The sequence below is a fragment of the Limanda limanda genome, chromosome 3, assembly GCF_963576545.1.
Source record: "Limanda limanda chromosome 3, fLimLim1.1, whole genome shotgun sequence".
In the NCBI taxonomy this organism is placed as follows: domain Eukaryota; kingdom Metazoa; phylum Chordata; class Actinopteri; order Pleuronectiformes; family Pleuronectidae; genus Limanda; species Limanda limanda.
Window position 1 is genome coordinate 19,859,605 of NC_083638.1, and position 27,377 is coordinate 19,886,981.

The 27,377-nt window shown below is 43.2% G+C and overlaps 1 protein-coding gene across 1 annotated transcript in view; it reads left to right on the forward strand.

Annotated features, from left to right (window-relative positions):
- kiaa1549lb (KIAA1549-like b) overlaps positions 1-27,377 on the forward strand; it is a 58,475-nt gene that overhangs the window by 18,348 nt on the left and 12,750 nt on the right. Inside the window, exons 2-14 of the mRNA XM_061067543.1 lie at positions 3,660-4,022; positions 7,659-8,162; positions 8,278-8,393; positions 12,213-12,432; positions 12,580-12,713; positions 13,314-13,482; positions 18,268-18,327; positions 20,121-20,272; positions 20,743-20,914; positions 21,379-21,542; positions 22,216-22,251; positions 23,777-23,967; positions 26,974-27,104. Coding sequence (XP_060923526.1) covers positions 3,660-4,022; positions 7,659-8,162; positions 8,278-8,393; positions 12,213-12,432; positions 12,580-12,713; positions 13,314-13,482; positions 18,268-18,327; positions 20,121-20,272; positions 20,743-20,914; positions 21,379-21,542; positions 22,216-22,251; positions 23,777-23,967; positions 26,974-27,104 — 2,412 coding nt within the window. The remainder of the gene's footprint in view (positions 1-3,659; positions 4,023-7,658; positions 8,163-8,277; positions 8,394-12,212; positions 12,433-12,579; positions 12,714-13,313; positions 13,483-18,267; positions 18,328-20,120; positions 20,273-20,742; positions 20,915-21,378; positions 21,543-22,215; positions 22,252-23,776; positions 23,968-26,973; positions 27,105-27,377) is intronic.

A 27,377-nucleotide genomic window follows, 5' to 3' on the forward strand; every position in this document is an offset into this window, starting at 1 on the left:
AATAGAACAACAACAGCTCACAGCTCTTGTATATGCTCCTGCCATCCATAAACAGGGAGAGCAGGAGGGACTTCTCCGGCTTCTCCCGAGGACGCAGCAGACCGGGCTTCTTGAAATTTGCTTCTCTGCTCCCGGGGTTCCATCCACATCAATGTTGAATTGTGCTCTCTTGTTTACCATTTTCTGCACATAAGAGAAGCAAAACAGCTCAAAGCAAAAGCAGAAGCAGTGTATAATGTGAGTGGAGCAGCAGGATCCCGGGCAGTGTCATGTCCTGGCAGCTCCAAGATAGCGCCGGCTGCAGAGGGGGGGAGAAATGAGCGTGGAAATGAGGTCTCTGGTTTTTGTGTGCTGGTTGCACAGGGATGAGACAAGTGAAGCTCTCTCTTAACAAAACCAAACCTTTTATTAATCCTATATGCTTTAACTTTGGACATAAATGTATTGATGGACATAAACTTTGCATGTCTTTGCATGCATGTTATGGACTATAGCGCATTTTTTGGTAGGGCAAGCTTTCTGTAGCTCATGGTAGCGCGAGATCTCTTATGTTATTATGAGAAACTATGGCCTGACTGTAAATAGAAATAATCTAATACAGTCTAGATAATTAATGCAAAACACTGATTTACAGTTGAGACTAACTCACGATTGGTCAGGTATGTATCGACAGGACCTGCTGCAGCTCTATCAGTCTGCACTGTCTCTGGCTCCAAATGCACAAGATGGCAACTTTCGTATCCGGGATATTTTTGCTTAATTTCTGGATAGTGGGAGGAAGTGTTTTCATTAATCTTTATTTACAGTCTATTGTTTGAACTTGAGTTGTGTTTGCAGTCACCGATTTCTTACATATTTCCTTGCTCACATTTTCTTTGGTCTTCAGGTATATTGAAAAATGTCCATCAAAATCCAGCTTGATTCGTCCAAACTATCAGCTCAAAACCTCAAATATATACGTGCAGTGAAGGCACATTTTCATAACTCAAGCTTTGCCTGAGAATTTCTGGCATAGATTGTTTAAATAAACGATCCAAACGCTTTTGTTTCACATTGAAGTTGAGCAGCATTAGTAGCCTAGAATAAAACCAAATAATATGTGCAACATAATGTGACACATTCTGTTATTCTGCTTACAAGATAAAAACCTCATGGTGTGAAGAATCATGTCCAGTGTAGAGTAGTTTTCCTTCCAAAGAATAAAATGACCTCCACTCCCATTATTTCCTTTTTCATATTCCACCACTTAACCAAACTAATGTTCTTCTTTCTGTAGTCTCTCTTGAAGACAATTTATCTCTCTTTTCATACCCTCCAGCCTTTTCTTATCATCCCCTATTTTTCTCTCTCCCTCTTTTTATCTGCACACCTCGTCCTCTCACGTCCATTATCGAAATCATTCCATATGCTCAGCTCAGTCGGAGCAGGTGGCAAACCACAGGTGGACCCGGCACCTCCGCTCCGGACTGGCTGCCGTCCCGTGCACCCAAATTCATGTCGCCACTCTGAGCAGGGGAGGGACGGGAATGGAGAAAGGGAGGGGGGGGGGGCAAGGACGGTTGTGTTTCATGTTGATGACCAGGTGGTTCAACTGAGTCACCTCTTGGCGGCCTTGAGGCAGGACGACACAAATCCTTTATGTTAGAGCTCTTCAGTGAAATACATTTCCCCTCCTCCAGCTCTTTGTTTTTTCTATTGCCGGTTTTCAAGAACGGATTAGAAATTGCGGTATTGCAATTTCACTAATCACATTTTAGCACATTAGTGATTTATTTGAAGAAAAGGAATTAAGTGAGATCATGAATGCCTCACAAAGGGTCTGTCTTTAAGAGACAAATACTGGCGGCGAAAAATTCGGTGATTTATTCGTATGAAAACCAATTATAAGACGCATTATGCCAATCTTCTGGGATAGTGGTGACATTTAAGAACGTGCAGTTCGATTGAATTCGTAGGCGTTAGAGTCTGTTCCACTTTTCATTTCATGTAACTGCAAATATCTGCAGACGGATGTTGTACAGTGCCAGATGTGTGAGTTCACTGCCTCAGGCGAGTCATCATGTGTGTGATACAGAAAGCATGGACTCTGCAGTATGACATCACCCAGAACTCTACTCTGTATGTTCAGTCAAGTATTTATTTAACCAAGAATATAAATCTATTGATATGTGACTGTCTCGCGTCTCGTTGCTGAACAGGTACATGTTTGTTTGTCCCTAAACTCAGTCTGCTCATGTCTCCCTGACGCTGAAGGAGTCGTGTGCGAGTGCTGGCTGGATACACTTGAGCAGGGGAATCATGCTGAGGGGGCGGGAGATGTGACAGGACTGCAGAGTTTTATCAATGGATAAAAGAAGCTCTGTTGGTGTCAAGGATTTGCTGAGAATAAAAGGAAAGACGAGGACAGGAGTGGATCAGAGATAAGAGACAACTCCACGTTAGCTGATCACCTCCACCATCTTCATGATCCTTACTCCATATCATATTCCTCTCTAGCTTTTCACTGAAGCGTTATTTCTGCAAAGGTCAGAACACTGTAATCATGAGTCCATTGTGTGTTTTCAGACGTAGTGTTATCTCGGATACTTGAGCACTCGGCTGACATCTCCTGAATAATTCTATTTGTTCTACTTTGAAGATTGTCTCTTTTTCTCTCCTTTGAGAATTCATGAATGTGTGCCCTTGGAGCACGATCAGAGACTATTAGTAAGATGTGTTTACACTTCTAAACCTGGTAGGTGAGTAGTGTTTACAAAATGCGTTTCCCTCGGCACTAAGATGATATTGGACAATAGACAATTATTTGTACCTGAAAGTAAATGTGTTAAATTACAGTTATCTAAGATGATTAGAAGTGATCCTAACCCCAGTCACAGATGTGAGCGTTTAATCTGTCATCTTGAGATAAGTGAATCCATTGCTGACATGCAAATGAATGAACATGAGTTTTGCTGCATTTTAACTCAAGTTAAAAGGAACGATCATCAACTTGTAATTTTATACATTTTTAGGGTTTACAAATCGTAATATTTTAATTAAGTGATGGTTTATTGATAAGATTTTAAGCTCAGAGTCAATAATTGTCCTAAAAAAATTGTTATCCGCTTCATTTTAAGAATCCAGCACAGGTTTGGTTCTGTTCACAAGATGCGAACCAGTTGTGCTGATGTCACATTATGATCATATTCAGCTTGATAATTTCAATTTGGGCTATTAATTGAAGGATTTTACGTGCTCTAATGTTCAGAAAATGTTCACTTTCCTCATATTGTCCTCTGCTACAGCTCCTCTTTTCAGCCTCTGTCTGAAAAACTTGGTTTTAGTTCCTCTTTAAGACCCCCCTTCCTAATAAAGACCAGTGTGTTCCTATTGGTCAACAGCTCCAGCATGTTTCTTAACTGTCGACCTCTGCTCTGGCAAGCATTATGGAAATATGTGTGCAATGTGTGACATCACAATGATATGTAAAAAATAAGTCTGATTACTGACAAGATACTTCAGCTGCTTCAGGATCAGTGCTTTCTGTGTGGGAGAGGAGCTCCCTTTACTGCGGCTTCTTACTTTGCAGAACTTTTTCATACACAAAAACTATAATACATTGTCTCCTTTAACTATTGTTATAAATAACTGTGTTGTCTCCCTGTCTCTTCTCGTAACAGAAACACTCACCTTCGACGCCTCTGGCTCCTTGTCTCTACCGAGCGACCCTACAGCAGCTCCCGCTCGCCCTTTGACTGACCTGTCGGCGGTGGAGGTGGTGCCTTTCTCGGCCGCTCATTCAGACGGTGACTCAGAGTCGGAGGGGGGAGGTTTATCGGGGCAGCCGGCCTTCGCTTCTGTCTTAACTGTCATGGCAGGAACTGTCAAACATCCAGTGAACCTTGATCAAAGTAGAACCTGGCCGACTGCCACCGGGGACGAGACACACACCACCCAATGGCCTTCATATAGTTTCAGCCGTGGCTCAGAGATGTCTTCCTCACTGTCGTATGCCGGAGATAGGATCCCCCCCTCCGGCTCAGGTCTGACGTCTCACCAACACAACACACAACTTGTGGCTGTTTCATCACCCGTCTCTGGGCCATCGCATGTCTTCTTTATGGATGGAAATACGAATGTCTCATTATTTTCATCTTCCTCATCATCATCTTCTTCATTGTCATCATTAATGTCATCACCAGCTCCATCCATTCACTCTCTGTTGTCGTCTCTACTCTCCCGGTCATCTTCCACTGAGTGGATACACAAAGCTGCATCGACTCAGGCTGAACGGATTCTGTACAGCCCTGCTCCTGCAACAGAAACAGCAACGTTATCACCAGCGAGGCCTCACAGTTTGACAGACAGTTTAAAAACTGCACAATCAACAACTCCTGCAATCGTAGACCTACCAGCTGCACTGAGACCGCAAAGCACAACAACCCAACCTGCACACTTTGCAAGTCAAACCAGTGATGAAAATAGCAATAAAATAACCAAAAATGCAACTTACTCATCAGCAGATCAAATCTACGCAGCAAGTGGATCATATAGTAACTCAAAGGGGATCACGACACCAGCAACCAGCACACATACGTCATACTTTTCTCCTGAACATGGACAAAATCCTTTAAAGGCTTTATACAAACTCACTCAGACGCAGCTCCCAGGTACGAACTCTGTATCGGCCGATAATCGCACATTTAGCACCTCATTTCCCTCTAATCAAGAGAGTCAAGCTGTTCAAACGCAGCAGGGAGGTTCACAAACTCCCAAATCAGCACTGCTGTCTGCCCAACCTAACGGCTATTCAGTTTCTAGTCATGTCACACAGCAGATGTTATATCGAGCAGCATATGCGGAACAGAGAGACACAGCAGCGGTCGATAGTCGTACTTTTGTTCACAGAAGCCTCGGACATGAAGTCACGTCACCTCCCAGTTCACTCACTGTATCACCAGCGGTGCCATTCAGACCATTTCTAACCATTTCCTCCGAGACTGCACCAGGTAAAAAATCTCTCTCTCCGACCGCAATGACGGAGCCAATACCTCTCCGCCCTGACGCGGTGTCCTCAGAGTCTGCATCTAATAGCGGTGATTTAGTGATGGCAGTGGGTCACGACAGCGCCAGGGCTCCTGCCATCAATATAAATAACAACCAGGGAGAGGAAGCAGGAGCAGAGCTCAAATCTATTTCCACTCAAGCCCACCAGAATAATTCACTTTCATCCACAGAGCGCAGGCCTGAGTCCACCTCTAGTTCAATCACCAGAGCCGGAACAACCTCCCTCACACCAGAGTCCGGCTCAGTTCATTTACAGAGTCAAGACGTCACAAACCTTCAACAATTTGTAACACATAGAAAGTCTCCCAGTGGCACAACTCAGGAGCGTAGCAGATGGACAACGCTAAAGATATTTTCCGGCAACAGTACGTCAGTGTCTCTTTCTGGTCCAGTGATGCCAGTTAGGTCAGCAGAAGATACGACCCATAAAACCACACATGCAGGTTTTTCACAGCCCACTGAGCCTACATACTCATTTCCCTTATTTCTCAGCCACAGCCCGGATCACAGCAACACTAAAGATGACGATAGTGAGGTTAATTTTGCAGAACAAGCCTCAGTATCCTCCAAAATAACCTCCTCGGTAAGGCCCGGTCAAACTTTACAGCATTTTCCTAGCAGGTTTTACACAACATCTGGTCTGATGCCCTCCTCTGATAAATCTCTGCAGAGATCGTCCTCAGGTGAAGTCTCTGCCTTCCATTTAAAATCAGAGGGAGCTGGCCACAGTAAACTTTTGCCTGAGTTCACCACTGGTACGGTCACCAGAGCAGGAACAGCCTCCTTCACATCACAGTCAGATTCAGTAAACTTGCAGAGTCATGACGTCACAAACCTCCAACAATTTGTAACACAGAGAAAGTCTCCCAGTGGAACAACTCAGGAGCGTAGCAGATGGACAACCCTAAAGATATTTTCCTACAACAGTACGTCAGTTTCTCTTTCTGGTCCAGTGATGCCAGTTAGATCAGGAGAAGATACGACCCCTAAAAGCACACATGAACGACTTTCACACACAAATTACAACAACACTAAAGATGACATGTTGGACGGTAGTGAGGTTAATATAACTGACCAAATATCTGATCAAACTAGATCTTTACAGCATTTTCCTAACAGGTTTTATACAACATCTGGTCTGTTGCCATCTCCAGATAAATCTCAGCAGAGAGCATCCTCAGGTGAAGTCTCTGCCTTTATTTTAAAATCAGAGGAAGCTGGCCGCAGCGAACCTTTGACTTTCGAGGTGCAAACTTATGCAGGAAACAGGAAATCCTCACAGGAACCCACCGCCCACACGTTGTATGCTGAGAGCCTCCACAGAAACACAGCAGAGAGTTCACTTTCTCCATTATTCAATGAAAGTGAAGGGTCCACTGTAATCAGAGATGCCACGTTTTACATGAAGAGTGAGTTCACTGCAGAGCTTCCAACTCTCATGACTGCAGAAGGTGTTTTTATGTTAAATAAAGGATCTCCCTCTCCATTCCCTGCTTCTCCAGAAACGATAAATGCTGAGCTAGGACGTCTTATAAGCCTTTCTCTAAAAGAAGACATAACAGTCACAGGTCCTTCCTCTTCCCGGTCAGAAATCACCACAACACAGAGGACAAACTCCTCTCCTCACACTAGAGTGAGCAGCAATAAATCAAAGTTTAATTTCGACAAACAGACGGGCGTTCTCGCCACCGCTTCCTCTGCAGCAACTACTTCCTCCAGTGACGGACAATACAGCATTGAGGCGGCGGGCGCTATTTTCAGCTCTGGCACGAAATTAATGGCACCATATACAAAGTGGAAAGCCACAGAGCCCGGGCCTTTTCACAGTGGCGCTTTTCACTCAGAAAACACATCCAGCGCCTCTGATAGGGGCGATTCTAATTCACCAGCAGATGGCCCGTCATATGAACAGCCGAACCTGGAAGACGGACAAGAGCGTAATATGCATATATTGAATTCGACTGATCCAACAGTTGTCGGCAGTGATTTCTATTCGGTTCATCCCGCTGTTGGAGGATATCCATCTCCTACACATGTGAAAGGAGCATCAGATTATAAAGAGCAGAGTATGAATTTCTCTCCGGCTCATCTCAGATTTGTCAGTGTAAAGCAACGGGGCACGGCTGCGCCATCAGCGGGGGGTTCAGACACTTCCCGGCCCCTCTCTCACGTCACCACCGACTCTGAAACATCATCACAAGCTACTTTGGCCTTCGTGTATAAGAACAGCCCCCCCGGGGCAGGAGATACAACCTTCACTCTTCCAAACAGCCCTGCACACATGACTGATACTGTTAATATCAGTGATTCAGAGCTGACAGGGTTAACGTCACAAAGAGATCTGATTCTGTCATCATCATCACCAGAGTCTTCATCACCCTCACTCAGTGGTACCACAGAATCTCAGGTGTCCTCCTTCAATTTGAAGCTAACCACATCAATGTCGTCTAAAGCTTCATCGTTAATGTCTCCATCGACAATGTCATCATCAACTTTAAGTTCCACTAATATGATTTTGTCAGCCAAACTGTCCATGTTCCCAGGCACCGCATCATCTTCCTCCCTCATCTTCCTCCCTCAGCATGTGACCGACCCGTTTGTTGTCCTTACAGAGGCGCCGGGGACAGACGAGTTAAACGCTGGAACATCGCGAGCTGTCGCACTCACCTTCCTCAAAGAGAAAGAGGCCGGTCTGTCCCCGTCTCAATCAGACAGATTCACGCTTTCTGCTGCTCCCACTGAAATGTCATCTCAGGTACCGCCTGTGACGCCCCCCCTGGACACCACCACAGCCTCGCTGAAGCCCACCACCGCAGCCGCAGCTTCAACCACCACGAGTCAACATAGTCCCACCACTAGCACGCCTTCCCTGAGGGTCACCGCTGGAACCACGGAGTCCACCGCCATAACCACTCAGCAGCCCACAGCTGTTACCAGGAGAACCACCACCACCACCACCACTGTCAGGACTCAGACCAGGAGAACATTCACTCCACTTGTCCCGAGAACAAGTCCACCAAGGGGGGCCACCCCCACCTTCATCTCCCCTTTCACCACCACCACCGAGGCTCCTCCACAGCAGTGCAACATCACGGAGAGGATGTGGGTGAAAACAGGTAAAAAAATATATACTTTTACCGCAGTCTTAAAGGAAACAAAAAGTATGACATTTCCTCATTAATCCAACATGTTTGCCTTATTTCTTTACGTCTGTATCTGTTTATCTATTAGTCGTTTCCATCTATGTGCGGAGGAACAGGCTGGACAGCATCCAGAGACAGAACCTGCGGAGGGGACTGAGCCAGGGCCTCCGGAAAGCCCTGAATGATACTTCTGCACAAGCACAGGTCAGACTGGTATTCATGAAAAAAACATTTTAACCACTCAATATAAACTATAGACTTTATATAAAGATGGAGGACATTTCCTAGAAGTGAAGCCAAATCAGCCTGATTAACCCCTGGTGGCTAGCTGCAGTATAGGCAATCATTTGATTCACAGCTGAGAGTGACTCGTGATTGGCTGTGTGTGTGTATCAGCCACACCACAATCATTCCTGCACAAACTCCAATTGACGTAAAAAGTGCAAGATGGAACATTTTGGTTTCATTTTTATAGAACGGGACGAAATAAAGATCCGTTTCAAAATATGTATCAACTTAAACTTTGCAACTCGTGAAAGAAGTGTTCACAATTTCTCTGACACTGAAAATTTTCACCTAAGCAACTTTAAGCCTAAGGGGTTATTTTAACGTGATGTCAGATTCAGAGTGACATGCTGCGTCTACATGGAAACACTATTCTCTCACTGCTCTGCAAAGTGACTCAACACTGCTGTTCCTTTTATCTCAACAAAACACAGAAACAGATCCCGGAACAGTGACAAATTCTCTACATAGTAAAACAAAATCTGTGTCACCTATAAAGCAGAGGTAGAATCCAAATGACTGAAAAAAATATATAAATAATAATATTAAAAATGGATTCAGAAGGGAAAATAAAAAAATAATTGTCGGGCTTGTGTTACATGTTCAGCCAGATAGAGAGAACTGGTTCACTCATGCTGAGATTCTGGATCAGTGTGTGCTGAGAGAAGAAACAGGCATTCGAATGTATTGCATTCTGAGCCTCTCTCAATTTAACAAGCGTATTTATTTGAAGCTTCCTCCTATGTGTAAATATCATAGATTGATAACCGCTTCTTCATTGACCACGGCAGTTGTTCATTCTTGGTCTCAGAATCTTCTGACTCTGATGATCAGTGAACAGTTCTTGATTTTTGCCCTCACCGGAGACGTGGTAGTTTAGTAGCATGGAGTGAATTAGACACTTAAAGCAAGGACCCTCATGTAGGCTACGTGAAGAGAGATGAGGACTAATATAGAAATTAGGTTGACTGAATGTGTCCCAGAAGGCAGTGGGTGAAGCCACATATTTGTGTAACTGTACCGACACTAAAACAAGATGAAGGGCTGTGGGAGGAATGTAGAGAAAAACTGTTGCTAATATTGACTTTTATTTTTTTTATTTACAACCAGAGAGTCTGCCCATACTTCGCCAAAAGGTAATCTTATCATAGGAGTGAACACAGCAGATTTAGCCTGACAACTAGAATTACCACCCTGCAGTCGTATGCCTAGTTTTAATTTACACTTTTTTTCCCCAGACCCATGTGACATGAAAAAAGGTTTTTCATGTCACAGTCTCCTTGACCTTTGACCATCAAATTCTAGTGAGGTTATCCTTGAGTGCTGGCTCTCAGAATGTTTGTACTAGATGTAATGAAATTCTCCTTGGCTGTTCCTGATATATCACATTCACAAAAACATTAGGACACAGGGACCTTGACCATTGACCTTTGACTACAAAAATCAAATCAGTTCGTTTTTGAGTTCAAGTGAATGTTTGTCCTAAATTTAAAGAAAAGTCCTCAAGGTGTTGCTGAGATATCGTGTTCACAAGGCAAAAAATGTGCTTTGTGGGGTGTCGTGGCTACTTTCATCTTTGTGTTCAATTGAATGTTAGTACTAAATTGGAAGAAATGCCCTCAAGTCTTTCTTGACATACCATTTTCCCAAGAATAGGACGTACGTAGGGACAACCCAAAAACAGAAAGCCCCTGGCCACTGGCTGTCGCCTGCACGGAGGCATAAAATCTGTAGAAACCAACCTACTATAAGCATTTCTGCTGCAATAATAACACAAACCTTTACTGTGCCCGCACACACACAGTGATATTTGTGTTTTTGTGGATTAGCCATTTGCGGAACCAATCATGATTCCCTCTGTGCCAAATCCGTTCTCCCTTTCCTGTAAGCCTCTAATACCTCAGTGTGCAACAAGAACATTTTAAAGTGAGAGGTAGAAACAAGTAAGAGGGTTTCTTAATGGAAAGGTGTTCACTTGTTGTTGTAGAATGTTGTTCCTCCTGCACACTGAATTCAGTATAAATTGAAAGAAACCAGAAATAAATGAAGCCTTTTTCCACATAAAGAACAACTCTCCTGCTGGTCTCCAGTGGTTTGCAGTGCCTCTGGAGTGTTGAACTTATGAGCAAGTGTTGAGTGCATGTGTGTGTGCATGTTCCTGTGACTCTGTGTGTGTGTGTTTAATTGCATATCTGCAGTCCGGTGAAATGTCCAGTCTGTTTGATTTCTCAAGGTGGAAGTATCAAATAACTGAGAGTGGGGCCTGTGTGTTCGCCCTGTGCCTGTGTGAAGGTCAGTGCTCTCACATGTTCACTGAGAGACGCACTGTTACAGTCTCTGAAGGTGGCTTGCTTCAGTGCACTCCTGTCACCCATTTCAACATGGGTTCCTTTTAGCAGCGCCCCTCCCTGCCATCCAATGGGAGGCGAGCTGTTGGCAGGGGAAATTGCTTCTGTGTTTAATTATAGGTCATAAATGGTTGGGAGGAGAGTTGGGAGCCTTTGCTGATGCTGAAAAGAAGATGCGGAATAAGACGAAATTTGAACTGAAACAATTCTGAACCTTTTAAAAAGGTAAAACCGAGCTATTTTTGTGTCTTCTACTCAGGGCGCTCCAATGACTTGAATGTCAGAAGTGAGATGTGTTGGGTTTATCTGTTGGCAGTCTTTCACCCACTGTGAGATGGAGTCAGTGGGTGTGTTACCGATCTTTCGGCTTGCTCGAAATGCAATCTCTTAATAACACCTTCACATGGGTGAAGCCTGAGAGGATGAAGTGATAATAAAGGGCTCTTTTTACGGAGCTCATGAGAGGGTTGGATTGTGTGGAGGCACAGTGCTGGCTCTCAGATACTCAGGCACTGGCAGATTCGGAGTGACTGGCTCTCAGTGGTTTGGCTAGTGGAGCCCTTGTCGGCACGGGCTTCCTGATGGGTTTAGATAACCAACCTTGGTGGTTTCACTTCTCTCATAACACACACACACACACACACACACACACACACACACACACACACACACACACACACACACACACACACACACACACACACACACACACAGTTTTGCTACATATCTCAACGTTCCTTATTCCGGTTTCCGCACAGTTCAACAAACAGTCAGACGTTTACTGACAAACACCTGTATGTCATTTTTTCTGTCATGACACAGCACACACTGATTTTCCCGTTGTCTCTGCGAGGATGACAACGCAGTGATACCTAACCTTTTGAGTCAGGAGAGAGGGAACACAAGACTCTTTGTCCCAAACTCCCTCTTTAACAGTCTCTCCCTTGTCTCGCTCGTCTCTGACTCTCCTCATCGCAGCCCTTCCCTCTCTCCTCTAAACTTATCTGTATGCCACCGTCTCACTCTCCTGTCCTGATGCTCTCATTAGCAAATCGTTAGGTATGTGCTCTTAAGTGCTCCATCGATTCCCTAATGTCAAATAACTTGTCATTCAGCTCGTTTGCTGATATGAATGACTGACACTAGCATCCAGTCTAAAGGACCATATCGGAAATATATATTTTATATCGCAGGTGGTTTCAGATGTCAGGAAGAGAGATACAGGTCATAAGATGTTGGACGTCGTTAAAACTTCTGATCACCTCCTTTATTGATGCTGCATGAGGTCAGAGGTAAAAACGGCTCCATCAAAGTATTCTTTTGTAAAAGGGTAATAAATATACCAGTGTGTGAAAGAAGTCTAAATCTCTTCCTTCCTTTCCTCCCTCAGGTGGAGACTGTGTTTGGCTCTCCCAACATGACAGTGGCTTATCACGTGACCGGGGGGGATATCGTCTACCCGCCCTCTGTAGTGCTGGACGGTTTGGAGTCCTACGGTCGTGATAAGCTGATTGCAGACCTGCGACAGTATCTCCCCATGGTAACAGCCCTGCCCCTCCCAGCTGCATTATGGAGATCAGGCCCTGCCACTGGCTTCCAGCTGAAAACAGGTCAGATGCTCTTCATTCAGGATGAACACTTAAAATAACTCAGACGTCAGCTGCAATTGTGCAAATATCAGTGGAAACGTTTTTTCATCATTAAAAAATGTCAAATGTCAATGTTGCAAAGCCTTGTCTGTTTTTGATATGTTCCAGTGCTGCAGTTTGTGGGAGCGGGCGATAATCCTCGGTCCTGTCGATTCTCTCAAATGATGGAGCAGAGGCTTGAGAAGGTGTTTGCAGAAGCACAGGCCAAAGTTCTCAGCACTAGCAGCAGGCTCTCTGTTCAGGTACTGTGGTGGAACAAGTGTGTTATCAGTACAACACTGTGTAGGCGTTCCTCTTAACATAATACAAGTGGTGCTCTGGTGTTATTGCACGTAAATTGATCAAAAACATTGATGTCAGGTTAAAGACGAAGCTCTTTGCCAGAAAATATATTACTTGAACGTTTTTGTTTCTTTACACATCAACGTCACCATGTGTTCCGTTGATCTGGCAGCTACAAAGTGATGCAAACTGCGTGAAATTTGTGCTAAATTCTCCGATCAGGCTTTGCCTTTTAAAAAACACGTTGCCTCTCCGATGCAAATTATGTTGATGGAGCCGGTGTTTGTATTAATCTTGATCAGCTGCCACATTAAAGTGCGGCCTATATTAAAGCTACTATGAAGGTTACGCATGGATGAAAAAAATGTTTCTACAGTAATTTTGCATTCAGTCATGTCTCGCCAGTTTCCCAGCCAATCATGCTACCTGTTGATTTTTGACAGTAATTTTTTTTTTAATGTAATTTCTTCTGTATAATTTTGCCATACGATATTTTGTAGTGTTACACCTTTGTTTTTCTGTGCTCTCTTTTCTCTGCCCTCTCTCTGTTTTCTGCCCAGATGTTGAGCGTCACTCAAGCAGCAGGCTCTCCTGCTGTGTCACTGGTCTACACTGTGAGTAATGGCACTGTCTTCCTTAATGGCACCACAGCCTCCAATCTCCTCGGTCAGCTGTCAGCTGAGCTGGTGGGCTACTTCCTCTTCTATCCGCCACTTATCATCGCTGAGCGTAAGTTGCAATTTGCATTCTGAGATTTTTCTGTTCGTCAGCTGTAATTCAACAGCCTTACAAGAAGAGACGCCAGACGTGGTTGTCGTATTCTCTCGGGAATGATTTGTTCTCAAGATGCAAATTAGATTCAACAACAAATAAGTGTTGCTTGTTTTGTCCTTGATTGATGCTCACATGAGGTTTTTTTATAAACTTTTCACCAAGCATCTGCTTCTTATCTTCGTTTTCACACTTTTGGAAAAAAATTATTCGCTTTTTTTGTAGAAATCAAGTGCTGATAAAACCTTAGAAACTGCAGTTGATTGAATGAAGAGAAAGTGGTTGTTTTGAAAGTGAGTTATTTTCTTACATTTACAGGGTGGTGCAGTGGGTTAGTACTGTTGTTTCAGAGACAGTTCAAATCAGGGTTCGATCTAGGCTTCACTGTTTGTCCTACACACGTCTGTTTGGATTTTCTCCAGGTCTTCCAGCTTCCTCTTACCCTCCAAACACATGCACACTGGGGTTAGGGTGATCGGAGACTGGAAATTGTCATTGAGTGTGAATAGTTTGTTGTCTCTGTATGTTGGGCCTGTGATTTGATGATGACCAATGTCAGCTGGGATTGGCTCCAGCCCCCCAGTGACAGTAAGTGGTATAGATAATGAATGAATAGGATGGACCATTAAGTCAATTGAACGTTGTTTAACTCATACACAACTAAGCCTGTGTGTTTCATCTCGGCCATTCAGCTTGGTGCTCCGTCTGTGTTAGAGGAACACTCAGAGAAAAACAAATGAAAAGTGACATGGAATCAGCAGGAGTCTCAGCAGCAGTCCCAGTTGAGTCCCAGTGTGCAGCCTGTTTCCATCCCCTGCAGTGTAACTGGGAAATGATATGTATGCTGCTCTGTAGAGCGAGATATGGCAGTGATGCAGAGCGCTGACATATAATAAGACATTATCTGTATGTATGGTGCCTCGTTGAGATTTACAGCCCGATCTTGTTTGCAGTAAATTCAGCATACAGGTTCAGCAACAGCACTGTGATCCTGCAGCTGATAAAGGGATTTAAGCTCCATTTCCACATTAAATTTCAGCCAGGAAGTGCTTGGAAATGTTTCGTCTCAGGATCAATGTCTGACAGGAACCAGACTTCACACTCGTGGATATGTGGTTTTATTGTTTTGTCAGTGCAAACACAAGCCATGGGACCTGTATTTCATGCAGGGGTCTTTTTTTTTAGCCGCCATTGTTTTAAAGCAATAAAAAGAGACATCTTCCAGCACGTTCCCAAGATGCAACATGTCATGTGTGATGCATCTTTTTCAAAATCTCAACAGACAGTAGCCAATTGCATGAGCAGGATAAACGAGTGTTCCCGTGAAGCAGTCTTGTGATGCTTCGACACGGGTCATTTCAGCTGCGTTCTTCACTCATCCGTCTCGTGCACATCTAATGGAGGAGATTCTCTTATATAATGAATACAGCTTTCCACACAGGCCGTGTGTTTCACTTACGTTATATGTGACCTGAAACCTGTTTTCAAGCTCTCTGTCATGTCTCTTTTATTTACACTGATTGTGTTTTTCGGGCTCTGAGCGATGCCAAAACATGGTTCATACTGAGCCTGAATGCCTCCTGTGTGAAAAGGGAGTCACAGGTAATATGTGTGACAGCGACCCATTGTCTCGCATAATGTAATTCTGTGAAACCAAACCGTTGTCTCATTAAGCTGAAAGAATGTAAGGAATCTATAAAAAGATGTTTTGGTTCCCGGAGACAGTCTGACATTAGACTGGTTGTGGCTTGAACACGCCAACATTTTAGTCGCGTCTAACCAGCTGTAGTGCTTTAATTTCTCCAGAATTTGATCTCTGGATTTTGCTCTTTGGACTTTGACAACACATGCTTTGACTATTCAAGTTCATGCTCAGGATCACAACAGAGTTGCTGCTTGAGCTGTGAATTAAACCAGAGTTTCCATGTATTATCAGCTGGTGGAGCTCAGTGTTGAAAGCAAATTTTTTAAAGCACTTGCTGAGCCCAGAGGGCAAATGGGCTATGGATCTTCTCTAACCTCCTTGAGGATTCATTTATGAACATTATTTAGCTCGATATTCAGTCAAGGGCTGTTATTGGACAGGAGGTTAAATAATAATTGTTTGTCAGAAAAGACAGTGTTCAACAATTCAGGAACCGCAATGCTAAAACATGCTTTTTCAATAAGATATCTACATAACAATACACAGACCAAAACTAAAGTGCAAACTCAAGCTTATGCCCTATCACGCCTTTCAAAAGAAAATGAAGAAGAGCTCCTCAATCCACCTGTTTTGTACAGATCCACATTTAATATAATGGTGCTTTCCTTGGGGCATGCCCCACCCCTCAGCAAAATGTGATGGAAATTGGTTCAGTATTTTTTTATTAAATACTGCTAACAGACAGACAAACAGTAATGCTGCTTTCTTCAACACAAAGTTATTTCAAAAATCCAAATGGAAAATTATGATATCCCCTCTAGGATCAATAGGGTTCATCTTGTCTCATCTTATTAGACAATTAACATTAAACTATTTAAATGTTGTGACTTTTTGACTTATAGCTCATGACGAATAGCTGGCCAGCACTGTGATCGATTTAATCCTGGCTTCCCTTAATTCCATCTGTAGTGACTTTTTCAGGGGTCCAGACCAAAAAAACTAGTAATTGAGAGACAATTGCAGAATATTCTTTACAAATGTGAACTGTCTGAATTCTCCATTACACAGTTGACTGCAATGGATTATGGGATACTGTATCTTATGGCTGTATATTCCAAATAAGGAACAAAAAGGATGCAGGTCTCAACAAAATCTGACTCTTCGATTGGATGCAGCTCCTGATATGTGATACAGCATCAGTGTCACCGGGGGCACACAGCTTCCATCAACTTCAAAATAATCTCTTTTAGTGATTATTAAATCAAAGCTCACTTTGTGTTGTGATTAGGTGGAAAAGTGAAGTTTCAGTCGGCGAGCAGAGAAAACACCGGAGGCAGCTGCATTCACAGAGACTGTAACAGAGCAGAAAGTGACACGAAAGGAAAGGGGGGGGGGAGTGTGGTGTCAGGTTTTGCTCTTGTTTGTTTTGTGCCCTTCACCATTAGTGATGTTACACCGTTCACAGGAAGAGCGCATGCTGGCAGCCGCGGCCTCCCCACTTCAAAGACAATTTCCGCTGTTAATAATTAACAGTTTGGAGGATTCTCATATTCTCATAGCACCTTTGGCTCCGCTCTGACAGAAACGACCCGGGATCTCGCACCACTCCGACACCCCAGTGCCGCCTGTTTGTTGCACTGAGCGCTCCATCGCTCCTGTGGCGCTTGTGTAGGTCGGACTGCTGAGTTCAGCTCTTCTACTCCCCCTCTGCTCTTCAGCAGTTTCTCTCAGCTGGAGTACGATCCGGGCTGTTGGCTGTTTTATTTTTGAAAACTGCAATCTTAAAACCGCTGAAAAATTTGACATTTACTTTTTATAATTATTTTCTTTTTTTTATCAACTGAAATAACTTTCAAATGTTCTTCCCAAAACTCCAAACACAAAACACTGAAGGCTTATGGGAAGAATTTTTGTCAATATTTGTTCCACGATTCTAACTTATTGACAGAATTTAACAGATTTAGTTGACAGCCTGGGCCAAACACAAATACATTACACACACACAGGCACACACACCCCTCTCTCCTCCCTCCCGTCATGCCCGAGTGTGCATTTCTCCAGCGTGTCTGCTTTCACAGGCCAGTGATACAGCGTTTCCCCCCAAACACTGCGGCAGCCGCCAGCACAAGAGTCTAATCAGGCAGGAAATGTATGTAAGAGAACACAGACGACCGGAGTGCAGGCAGCTGAAGCTCTCCTGGCTCCTGTATTTGTCTGACATGCAGTAATAATGAGGCTTTAAACTGAGATCTCAACCACACAACACTGCACCAAACACTGTCTCTCGGCCTCATGAAAGCTTTCTGAAGGGTTGTTTGTGTGTTTGGCCCAGATTTACAAGCACTTGTTCCTCTGGGTTGTGATAACAACACCTGTTGGAATCATAACCACACAGAAAATGATTTTCGTTATTGTTTTTTAACTACTTTATGTTTTTTCTGCATTTGTCGAGATTCTATCAACAGCTAATTCTAATGACTGAGACAAAGGCAATGGCTCATTGGCTTATCGATCAGCTTTGTATTGTCCGGCGGCTGTGGCTCAGGAGGTAAAGCTGCTCGTCCACTCGGCGGTTCAATCCCGGTCTCTCCCATTCGACATGATGACGTGTCCTTGGGCAAGATACTGAAACCCAAATTGCCCCTGACGGCTGTGCCAGCAGTGTGTGAGTGATGTGCGACAGAGAAGGTGCTGCACATAGATGCACTTTATGAATGTGTGTGTGTGTGGATGGGTGAATGGCAAAAACTGTACAATAAAGAGCTTTGAGGGCTCATTAAGATAGAAAAGTGTTGTATAAATACAGACCATTTACCAAAATGTAAAAAGATGATAATTTTATTCTTGCACTGTGCATAATTTTTGCTCCTTATTTCATTTCTAACCTTTTGAATTTCACTTTTCAAGGTCACTTGTACTTTTTATTTTAAAACATGTTTTATATATAATACTTTCTCTTGCTACAAGAAAATTAGTTATTATGACATTACAAACAATATCTGAAGAGAATAAAAGAGTTTTATTACGATTAAAGAGTAATTCAATAATTCTATTCTAATGCAAATAATGTACACATTGTTTTGTGATTGTCTTTGCAGCACTGGAGTATAACAATCTGAACACGTCCATTGCAACCAGAGACTTCTGGGTTATCACAGGTACGTGTAATGTTACAGAATCCATCCTTCATACGACTAGAACAAATCCTGTTTGACTGTCTTGATTTTCAATGAGCGTATCCAGTGGTTCAAATCTGACAAGTTGTCAAGTGCAAGAAAGTCTCTCTCTACTGTGTCATGGCTCAGAAAGCTCCTGAACTAGATGCACAGTTTGTTGCCGACATGTTCTGTGACCATTAAATTATGAATTTCATGCTGGTTATCTCCTCTTGCTTATTCTTGCTTATTATCATTTGAACAATTACATGCATCAGACTCCTTGGTGGTTTGTTGTGTAGTATTTAGTCTGAGGGCTTTACGAATGACTATATACACTGAGCAGCAAAAATATATTTCAATGTGCAAATTACTGTACTTGTACAAGTACTGTATATTGGATGGGGGCTCTCAGATCAGGCAGTGCAGCTCCTATCCTTGCACTTACTGCGATGAGAGGCCGAGATAGTTCAAGGTCATACCCTGGATAATGGGATTTAGTAACACTGAACATAATGTAAACCCAGGATTATTGCTTGTGATAAAAACAGGTCAAAGCTGCACCGCTCTCTGATGTCTGAACACTGCGGGACAGAAACAAAACACGCCTCCAGGAGGCACATTCTTCATCGTTACCTTATCAAGATGTTCTGGCCTATAACACATTTCTCTCTTACATATCCATCATATAGAGATAGAGAAACACGGAACTCTGCTTCAGACACATTTAGTTGCTTTTTCGGAAAAAGACAACCATGCCCCCTTTCAGCCAGTGACATAGGGAGCAGGGTTTAAGCTCTCTTTGTTCATGTCTGTCACTTTTCATATAGAGAAATGAGCGTAATCCTGTTAGTGCCTCTGAGGAAAGACGGAGCACTCACACTTCAGACGTGATTCATTCGCCCTTCATCTGAACTAATTTGTTTTGAAAGCACCCCAGTCTTTAAGTGAACTGAAGACTGTGAAGTACCAATAATATCATGCATTTGCAGTGAAACGCACTGCTAAATAAAAATTTGAAAATTCCCCGGTGTATTTTTGGCAATCAAACACACACACGTTTGTACTTCTATCTTAGTGAGGACACTCACTGCCGTGTTACATTCCCTACCCCCTTACCCTAATCTTAATCATCACCATCCAAACAATCAAAAGTGATGATCTACACAGATTAGACCTGACGCACTGGTTGCCCTGTTTGGCTGCTCTGTAGTTTCTCTTGCACTGTCACATACTGTACAGCAGTTGCAAAGAGAATTAAAGCTCCTTGTTCCTCCAGATGGTTAATGGAACTAGATTCAGTGACATATGGCGAGAGGCTTCAGAGCAACACGCAAGGTTTTCATGCAAAAGTTGGGAGCACCTGGGGCTCAATTGATAGGCCCCCTAACTTTCCCGAATGACACCCCAAATTTTGCCCATTCTGGCTATTCCTCACCATATGCTTTATTTTCACTGAATGCTTGATTAGTATAGGCTGTAACACTATAGTTTATCTCTGTACAGTCTGGCTAATTATTTTTTGTCTTTTGTGATTATTGTCTTATTCTTTTGTTTTCATTGTAAACCCTAAAACCAAGTCTTAACCTTCAAACTGCCCATTGAAAAAGGGAGGTCTGGCCACGTTCCCAAAATATTCTCTGTCTGCAATGTCCTCACAAAGATATAAGTACAGGAACCCACAAACACACATTTCTAATTTTGCCTCTATCCCTTCTTTGTTCATGCCACTCTCTTTCCCTTCGCCAATAAATTATTTTCTGGCCATCCTCTTTCTTTTTTGTCCACATTTGCAGTGATCCAGGACGTGGATAACGCCAGCCTGGAGGGACAGTACCAGAGCTTTGCCAGTTTAATGGAGCAGCGACTGGCAGAGCTGTTTGTGTTGGCCGGCCAGCAGGGCACTCGCTTTAGACGAGCCACTACTGTCGGCAGCTACACTGTCCAGGTAAGAAGCTGGCACGGCAGACCACGGGAGACGCCAGCTCTTCAATACACAGAGCGTGAAAAGAATCTGTTGAGATTCTTAATCTGATGTGTCTTTTGAAAGCATCAATCCTCTTAATTTCGGTCTCATTTTTGGCTTATTTCTTACAGTATGAATATTTCATGAGATGTTGGTGCACATTTGTGTGATTACTCGAGGTCAGCCCCTCCTAATTAGCGGGCGTCTCAGCTCATCATCTGCTAATTGCTCATCAAAACAAGCCAGAGGTTGAATGTTTTACTAAACAAGTATCCTCGGTGTTATTTTCCTCCCATGGGAGTCTCAGCCTACATTCATGCTTTTACTTTTGTTTTCTGTGTTGAACTGAGAGCTGCTCAATTAAGTGAGCCACCCATCAAGTGGCAGCTGATCTTCAGGCTATTGTGGTTCATTGAAAAGTAGGGTAGACCTTTCTTTTCTTTTCCAATCAGATGGTGAGCATCCGTCGAGTGTCAGGGTTGAAGAATCCAGCAGAGATGACCTACTACATCCAGCACAACAGCGTTCCCTTACCAGGCACGTCAGCGGCCAAGGTCCTGAACACATTGGATTCTCAGACCATGGCCCTCACCCTGGGCTACTTTGTCCAGCTGCAAGCAGAACGTGAGCACAGCATCCTTCTGTAGCATTTGACAAGTACACAAACAGACAGAAACACTGACGGACAGACACAGAAAAAGCTAAACACATGACCCGTGCTGAGTTTGTGAAGAGGAGCTGGTGCCGGGCTGAAGGCAGAGGAAGAAGAAAAGCTTGAGCAAAACCTCTTTGCTCTCTTATCTTTGTGAAACGCTTCTGGCAGGACTCTGTTTGTTTGGGCTGCAGTGCTGCCCACTGCTCTGTGACAGGGGGAGGCATGAGTTGGTTAAGAGAGAGAGTGGGAGAGAGAGAGCATGCTGCATTCTCTTATAGATTGTTGCCTGTAATATCTGATCCAGGATCACTGTTTAAATCCGGTGTTACATCAGCAGTGTAACAGATTCTGGCAGGATGAACGTGTTGTACTGGTCGATTGAATGCTGCGTATTGACATGGCGATTGTGAAAAGCTGTTTTCCTTTTTTTCAGCTGTGGTCAAGAACCCTCCTAATAACCTCTGGATAATTGCTGCAGTGTTGGCGCCCATCGCTGTGGTTACCCTCATAATCATCATTATCACAGCCGTGCTGTGCAGGAAGAATAAAAATGACTTTAAAGCTGACGCCATCGGCAACCTCAATCCCCGAGCTAAGGTATCACTCTTTTTTTCTCTGTGGTGTCTGTTGGTCCATCCCAAAGCAGGTTAGAGCTAAAAATGATAATCACACAGCTCTATTTGGATAATTGATTCAGGAATTCCTCTCGAATGTAATAATCAACCGTCCTTTATGGTTTTATAACATTGTAAACTGAATATGTTTGGGCTGCTAGTGGGACAAAAACAAGATATTTTAAGATCTTGGGCTTTGAGAAATGAAAGTTTCCCTCTTTTTTTGACACTTTATTTCAAAATGATTGATTACTTACTTCAGGAAAAGTCCAGCAGATGAATTGATGATGAAAAGGATTATAAGTTGTATCCATAGAAAAGGAATATGTTACTTTAAAACCACGTGATTCAACATGTGTGGTACAATACATGTCAGTAAGTGATGAAAGTCTACAATGACCAATATGTGGGTGACTGTTTTTATGCAGAGAGAGGCAACACTTTATTGTCCATGAATTATTATTAAATTCCAAATCATTCAAGAGACAGTTTCCAGAAAAGAAACTTGTCGTTTTGTTTTTTCATAAGTAAAAGAGAGTATCAGGGTAGCAGGGGAGCTGAACTCTTAATATGTATGACCTGTGTTAATATGTGGGATTCACACACACACATACACACACACTGCTTAAAACATTTTGTCTTCTGCTTGTTTTCAGATGACTTATCGCAGAGATGTGGGCTATTTTCACCAGGTATCTGCGTTTCTCTGTTTCTCCTCATTACCCATCTCTGTGTGCATCTTCAGTGCTCAGCTGTGCTGACAGTAGGATTTGAATGGGATTCCATGCCAACATCTCCTACGATATATTTCAATAATTCTGCCGATGGAAACTCACGATACAACAGCATGAGGATAAAAGGCTGGTGTCGCCTATTCCTCTGAAAGCAGCAGACTCCAATTTAAAAGAGGAAGCTTTACAGAGAGAATTTATTACGGATCTCAAGCAGAATGAGTGTTTTGTGTCTGTGGGTATTAACTGAAAGTTGTTTGTTTGGTGATGAAAACTACTTCCATTACATCGAGGATGTCACAGTGTCCTAATCAACGTGATCTGTGCAGCTCCATGTTCACTGTTCCGTTTGGAATAATGAAAGTGCAGAGTGCATCACTGAACATGTGCCACTGCTTTATTCATAGAATTTCATTAGAGAGGTAGTCTCAAAATCCTCTGTATTAAACTTCAGTGCTGCTTCTGGAGCAGTTATCATTCTCTAAACTCTGAGGTCCTGCAAAGTCAGTTGGAAAATATGTTTTATTGTACACACATAAAAAAACACTGAAGCAACATTTCATGTACATTGTTGGCTCTTTGAGATAAATAATGGAATAAGTTATTCTTATATAGATAGTGTTTTATTAAAATATGATTAAGGTTCTTGCACCACGACTATTGCGTTCACTTTCATCACACATCCTCGCAAGAGAGTTCCTGCTTTTGAAACCAGCTACGGTAGCACACACTTAAGTATATATATATGTGTGTGTGTGTGTGTTTGTGTGTGTGTGTGTGTGTGTGTGTGTGTGTGTGTGTGTGTGTGTGTGTGTGTGTGTGTGTGTGTGTGTGTGTGTGCTGGGAAGAGAGAGGAGTAATGTTCCTCAGTCAGAAGAGAATCACTTATTGATTCTGCAATTTATGACACTGCAATTATAGCGACCCTAAATATTGAATGAGTGTGTGTGTGTGTGTTTGTGTTTGTGTTTGTGTTTGTGTGTGTGTGTGTATGTGTGTGTGTTTGTGTTTGTGTGTGTGTGGGTGTGTGAGTGTGTATTGTGCAGGTTTTGAACTCCTTCCACCCCCTCTGTACCTTTTCCTATTTACCTGTGGACATATTTATAGAGAAATGTGTGTGGTAAAAACACTGTGGCTCCTCTTCCTCCACCCTCTCATCCTCCAATGTGTTCTGTATATATTTTAACTTCATATGTCAGTGTAAGTCTTCAAATCTCATCTTCTCACCGCCCACTGTGAATCATTTTTTTGACAAGAATTTGGACGAGGAATGGAAATGGGCCTTGGATAAATCTGTGCTTATCTATTTCAAAGCAGACAAGCACAGTCATACCAGTCCAGTTCTTTTAATCCTCCGGACATCTCGGAAAAGGATACACTCTTGAGCTATTTTCAGATGTTTATCACTTTTGTCTCTCTCCCATCTTCATGGTTCCTTAAACTGTCCCTTTTGTCTTTCTCCATCTTCACTCGACCCGTCCACCAGCCAGTCCAGGGGTTCGACTATGCCAAGCAGCACCTGGGCCAGCAGGGAGGGGATGAGGAGACCCTGCCTGTCAGTCAGGATACATTAGTCATGTCCCTGCAGATTCGAGACACGCCTCTTGCTCTAGAAAAGGCCCTGCAACTCGACGGAACCGCCAACAAGAAAAGCCTCAGCTCTGACAAACGTAAAAGGTAATTTGTTTTCTCCATACATGTCCATAGACACCTGTATCACAAAAATACATAAACAAATCTACTTTAACTATAACTTTCAGATATTTTTAAAACTGTAGGTGGGGCTACTCCTTATCGACATTCAGTCACTTTTTAAAAATGTATTTTATTTTGGAGGTAAGATGAAACACTGCATAAAGAATAACAATGTAGGTCACAATACCTTACGAAATTCAAAGTTTTTTCAATCAAGGACCCTTAGAAACATTAGAACATGACGGTTGATTTACGGTAGAGAGATTATGATGATGAAATAGCCCGGGGCAGCCTCATGGCAAACGACCCCCAATGATACATGTGAGACATTGTTTGAGTTTATTTGAATTCACATTTCCAGTACAAACTTCGCACACATTAAAGTTAAGTTATCAGCTGGTGGAAGTACTTCTTAAATTTAAAGAGATAAAATGAAATCGTTTTTGTGAAGAAAAAAATATGCTATAATAATATTGTAGTTCAAAGTGGAGATACATTTTTATTCTTATATCATTAACATGTGTTTGGCTGAGGGCGAATGTGTAGCGTCGATAGAGCAGAGGAAAGACGAGGCTCAGCTGTGATTGTCTCATTTACCAAGTTGGCGTGTTAGAGGGCAACATGTGTCCTCCTCAACCAGATGACAGGCGGCTCAGCCATGACAGTCCAACCTGACATATCCTACTGATGGCAAACCTCCAAAGTGTTTACAATGTGTGTGTGTGGTTGTGTGTGTGTGTGTGTGTGCACGCGTGCTGCTCTATCAGAAAGCTCCTGGGTCACACAAAGAGAGAGAGAGAGAGGCAGGGTGATATAACACTCAGGTCCCTCCAGCCCTATTGTCTGTCCTCGTTCAACCCTGATCCTGAGTGATAGGCCGTCATTAACAGGGTTCGCTGTATGGGCAGGTGAAATGGACCATTTCCCTCAGCTGACAGTCAGTGGAAGCGTTTCTGAAATTAATTGCCACGTTAAATCATGCTAAATTATTAAATCGAGTAAAAGCAAAAGGGCAACATTTTTCAAAGCCCCGCAGCATAATGAGATCCAGGGAAATTTATGTGACACAATGGGAAATCTATGGACTGAGGGTCCTGCAGTAATTAATTTTCGGAGCCTTCTGAGGCAGCAAAAGTTGTTTATTTGCTGCTTATCAAAACTATTTGTCTAAAAGGTTTCTGTGATTTTATGAGATCATGTCTCGAGGACAACTTTGGCAACTGACCAGTGACCTTGATGTTCTGGTTTAACGGTAGAAAATATATCAATCAATCAAACTTTATTTGTAAAGCATCTTTCATACAGGTTCAAGGTGCTTCACAAATGACTCATGAACAGAAAAATAAGATAAAACAATCGGATGGCTGTGGCTCAGTTGGGATAGCTGTCGCTCTCTAGCCAAAAGGCCGGCGGTTCAATGCCTGTCTTCCCCGTTCCGCATGTCGAGGTGTCCTTGAGCAAGATACTGAACCCCATAATTCCCCTCATAGCAAAAGTGCTGCAAATAGATGTTTTAGATATTTGCTATAGTGGGCAGCTCAGTTTTTGCGGTTGTAAGCACTGTTGTTGCAAGAAGGTTTGGGGTTTGAATCCCAGTTGAGTCCGGGTCTTTCTGTGTCTGCGTCCGTTTTCTCTGGTACTCCAGCTTCCTCCCACAGTCCAAAAGACATGCAGGCTGGGGCTAGTTTAATTTCAGATGCTGGCACATCTGGCAGCCCCCCCCCCGCGACCCATTAAAGTATCAGTAGTGTAGTTAATGGAGGGTTGGACAATTGCTATGTAATTGCAGACATTCTTTTATTTCTGCACTTGATGATTGACAGAATCCTGTCTTCATTCAATCAGGTTTAAGTTCACAGCTCTTGTTGACGTCTGAGTGAAGTTTAAAGCTTTTCATTCACCTGTTGTACCTTGTGATAAAAAGTAACATCAGTGTGTGAATGATCCCGCCAGAGAGAAACTTGTGTGATGGAACTATGAGGTCAATTTTATTCTTTAATGTCGATATAGACAAATGACAGTTGCAGCTTCCTCTCTGAAGTCATCCCTTTGTTTGTATTAAGGTCAAACACGTCCGTTAGCCCCTGAACACCAACTCAGGCTCAACCATACATCCCTCTCATGCAGCCAGAGATTTCTGTACACCTCAATTAATTATAACAAATCACACGTCTTTGTGGAACCCGCGACTGTTGCATGGAGCCAGCTCCCCACAGCACTGCCTAGACGAGAGCAGGGGAGGGCGGCCGCTGTTCCAATGTCTCGCTTTGCTGTTATCATTTTTACCACACAATTAGAGGATAGACCATGGCGCTTTGATGTCACTGTCAGCCTCGTGGTCCTCTGAGCCGCCGCTTGATCAGCTCTAATTCCAACTACACTGCAGTGTTTGAAGCTTGTGAAACAAGAATTGGATAAAGCAATTGTTTGTCCAATTAATGGGAGAAGCAGTCCTGCGTTAGCCCGGACATGAACGCACTCTGGTTTTGATACTGTGATGAACGCAGACACAATGCATATGAAGAAGAGACACATGGACATAAAAAATGAGGACAGATACATTAACAGCTGCACATATAAACACACTTGTTTCCAGCATTGTTAATCCAAAATATGTAATGTGACCAGTTGCTGACCGTCTCTTGTACTTGTTTTTTTGTTGTTGTGAGAGTTTTGCGACAGTCAGCTGATTTATCTTATCTTTTTATCGTAAAACCAGTAGAAATCAATTAAATAAACCTGAAAACAAAGGGCGAAAAGTCTAAACTCAACTGTTCTCCTTTAAAAACAAGCAGTGGTATAGTGATGGTTCTAATATGAGCACACATACATAAAAATACAATAATGATTTATTATGTTTGCTGGACTCCGGCTGGAGCGATGGGGGAGAGGAAGGTGAGGTTGTTAAAGGGAGGAATGACATAACCTGGCTGCGTGCCCAGCCCTCCGAGAGCTCACCGCCTTTCCTGTTGCTATGGTTACTTGCAGCAAGTTGCCGAGCGAGGACGGTTCCGTCATCAGCGACGAATCAGAGAAGCTGAATTCCGGCAGGGGCTTGACGGCGCCGAAAGTCACAGCTCAGCAGAAACTGACAAAGGAGGAGACGCGCAAGAGGGACGGTGAGAGTCACAGGCCGATGCAAATGCAAATTATTTATTTCTTTACAGCTCCTTCTGCCGGCAAGGTCAGGTGTGTCTTTTCCCGTTCCCTCCTGAACGGGAAACTTCTCCAAACATCTCGGTGTCTCATGCACACAGGTTTCCTAAGAGAGAGGCACTGCCACTGCATCATTTCCTTTCATGTACATCCAGCTATGAAGCCACCCTGCTGCAAGCAATGATGGACCCTATGAATATGCATGAGACAGACACTCTGCTGATATGATACAGTAT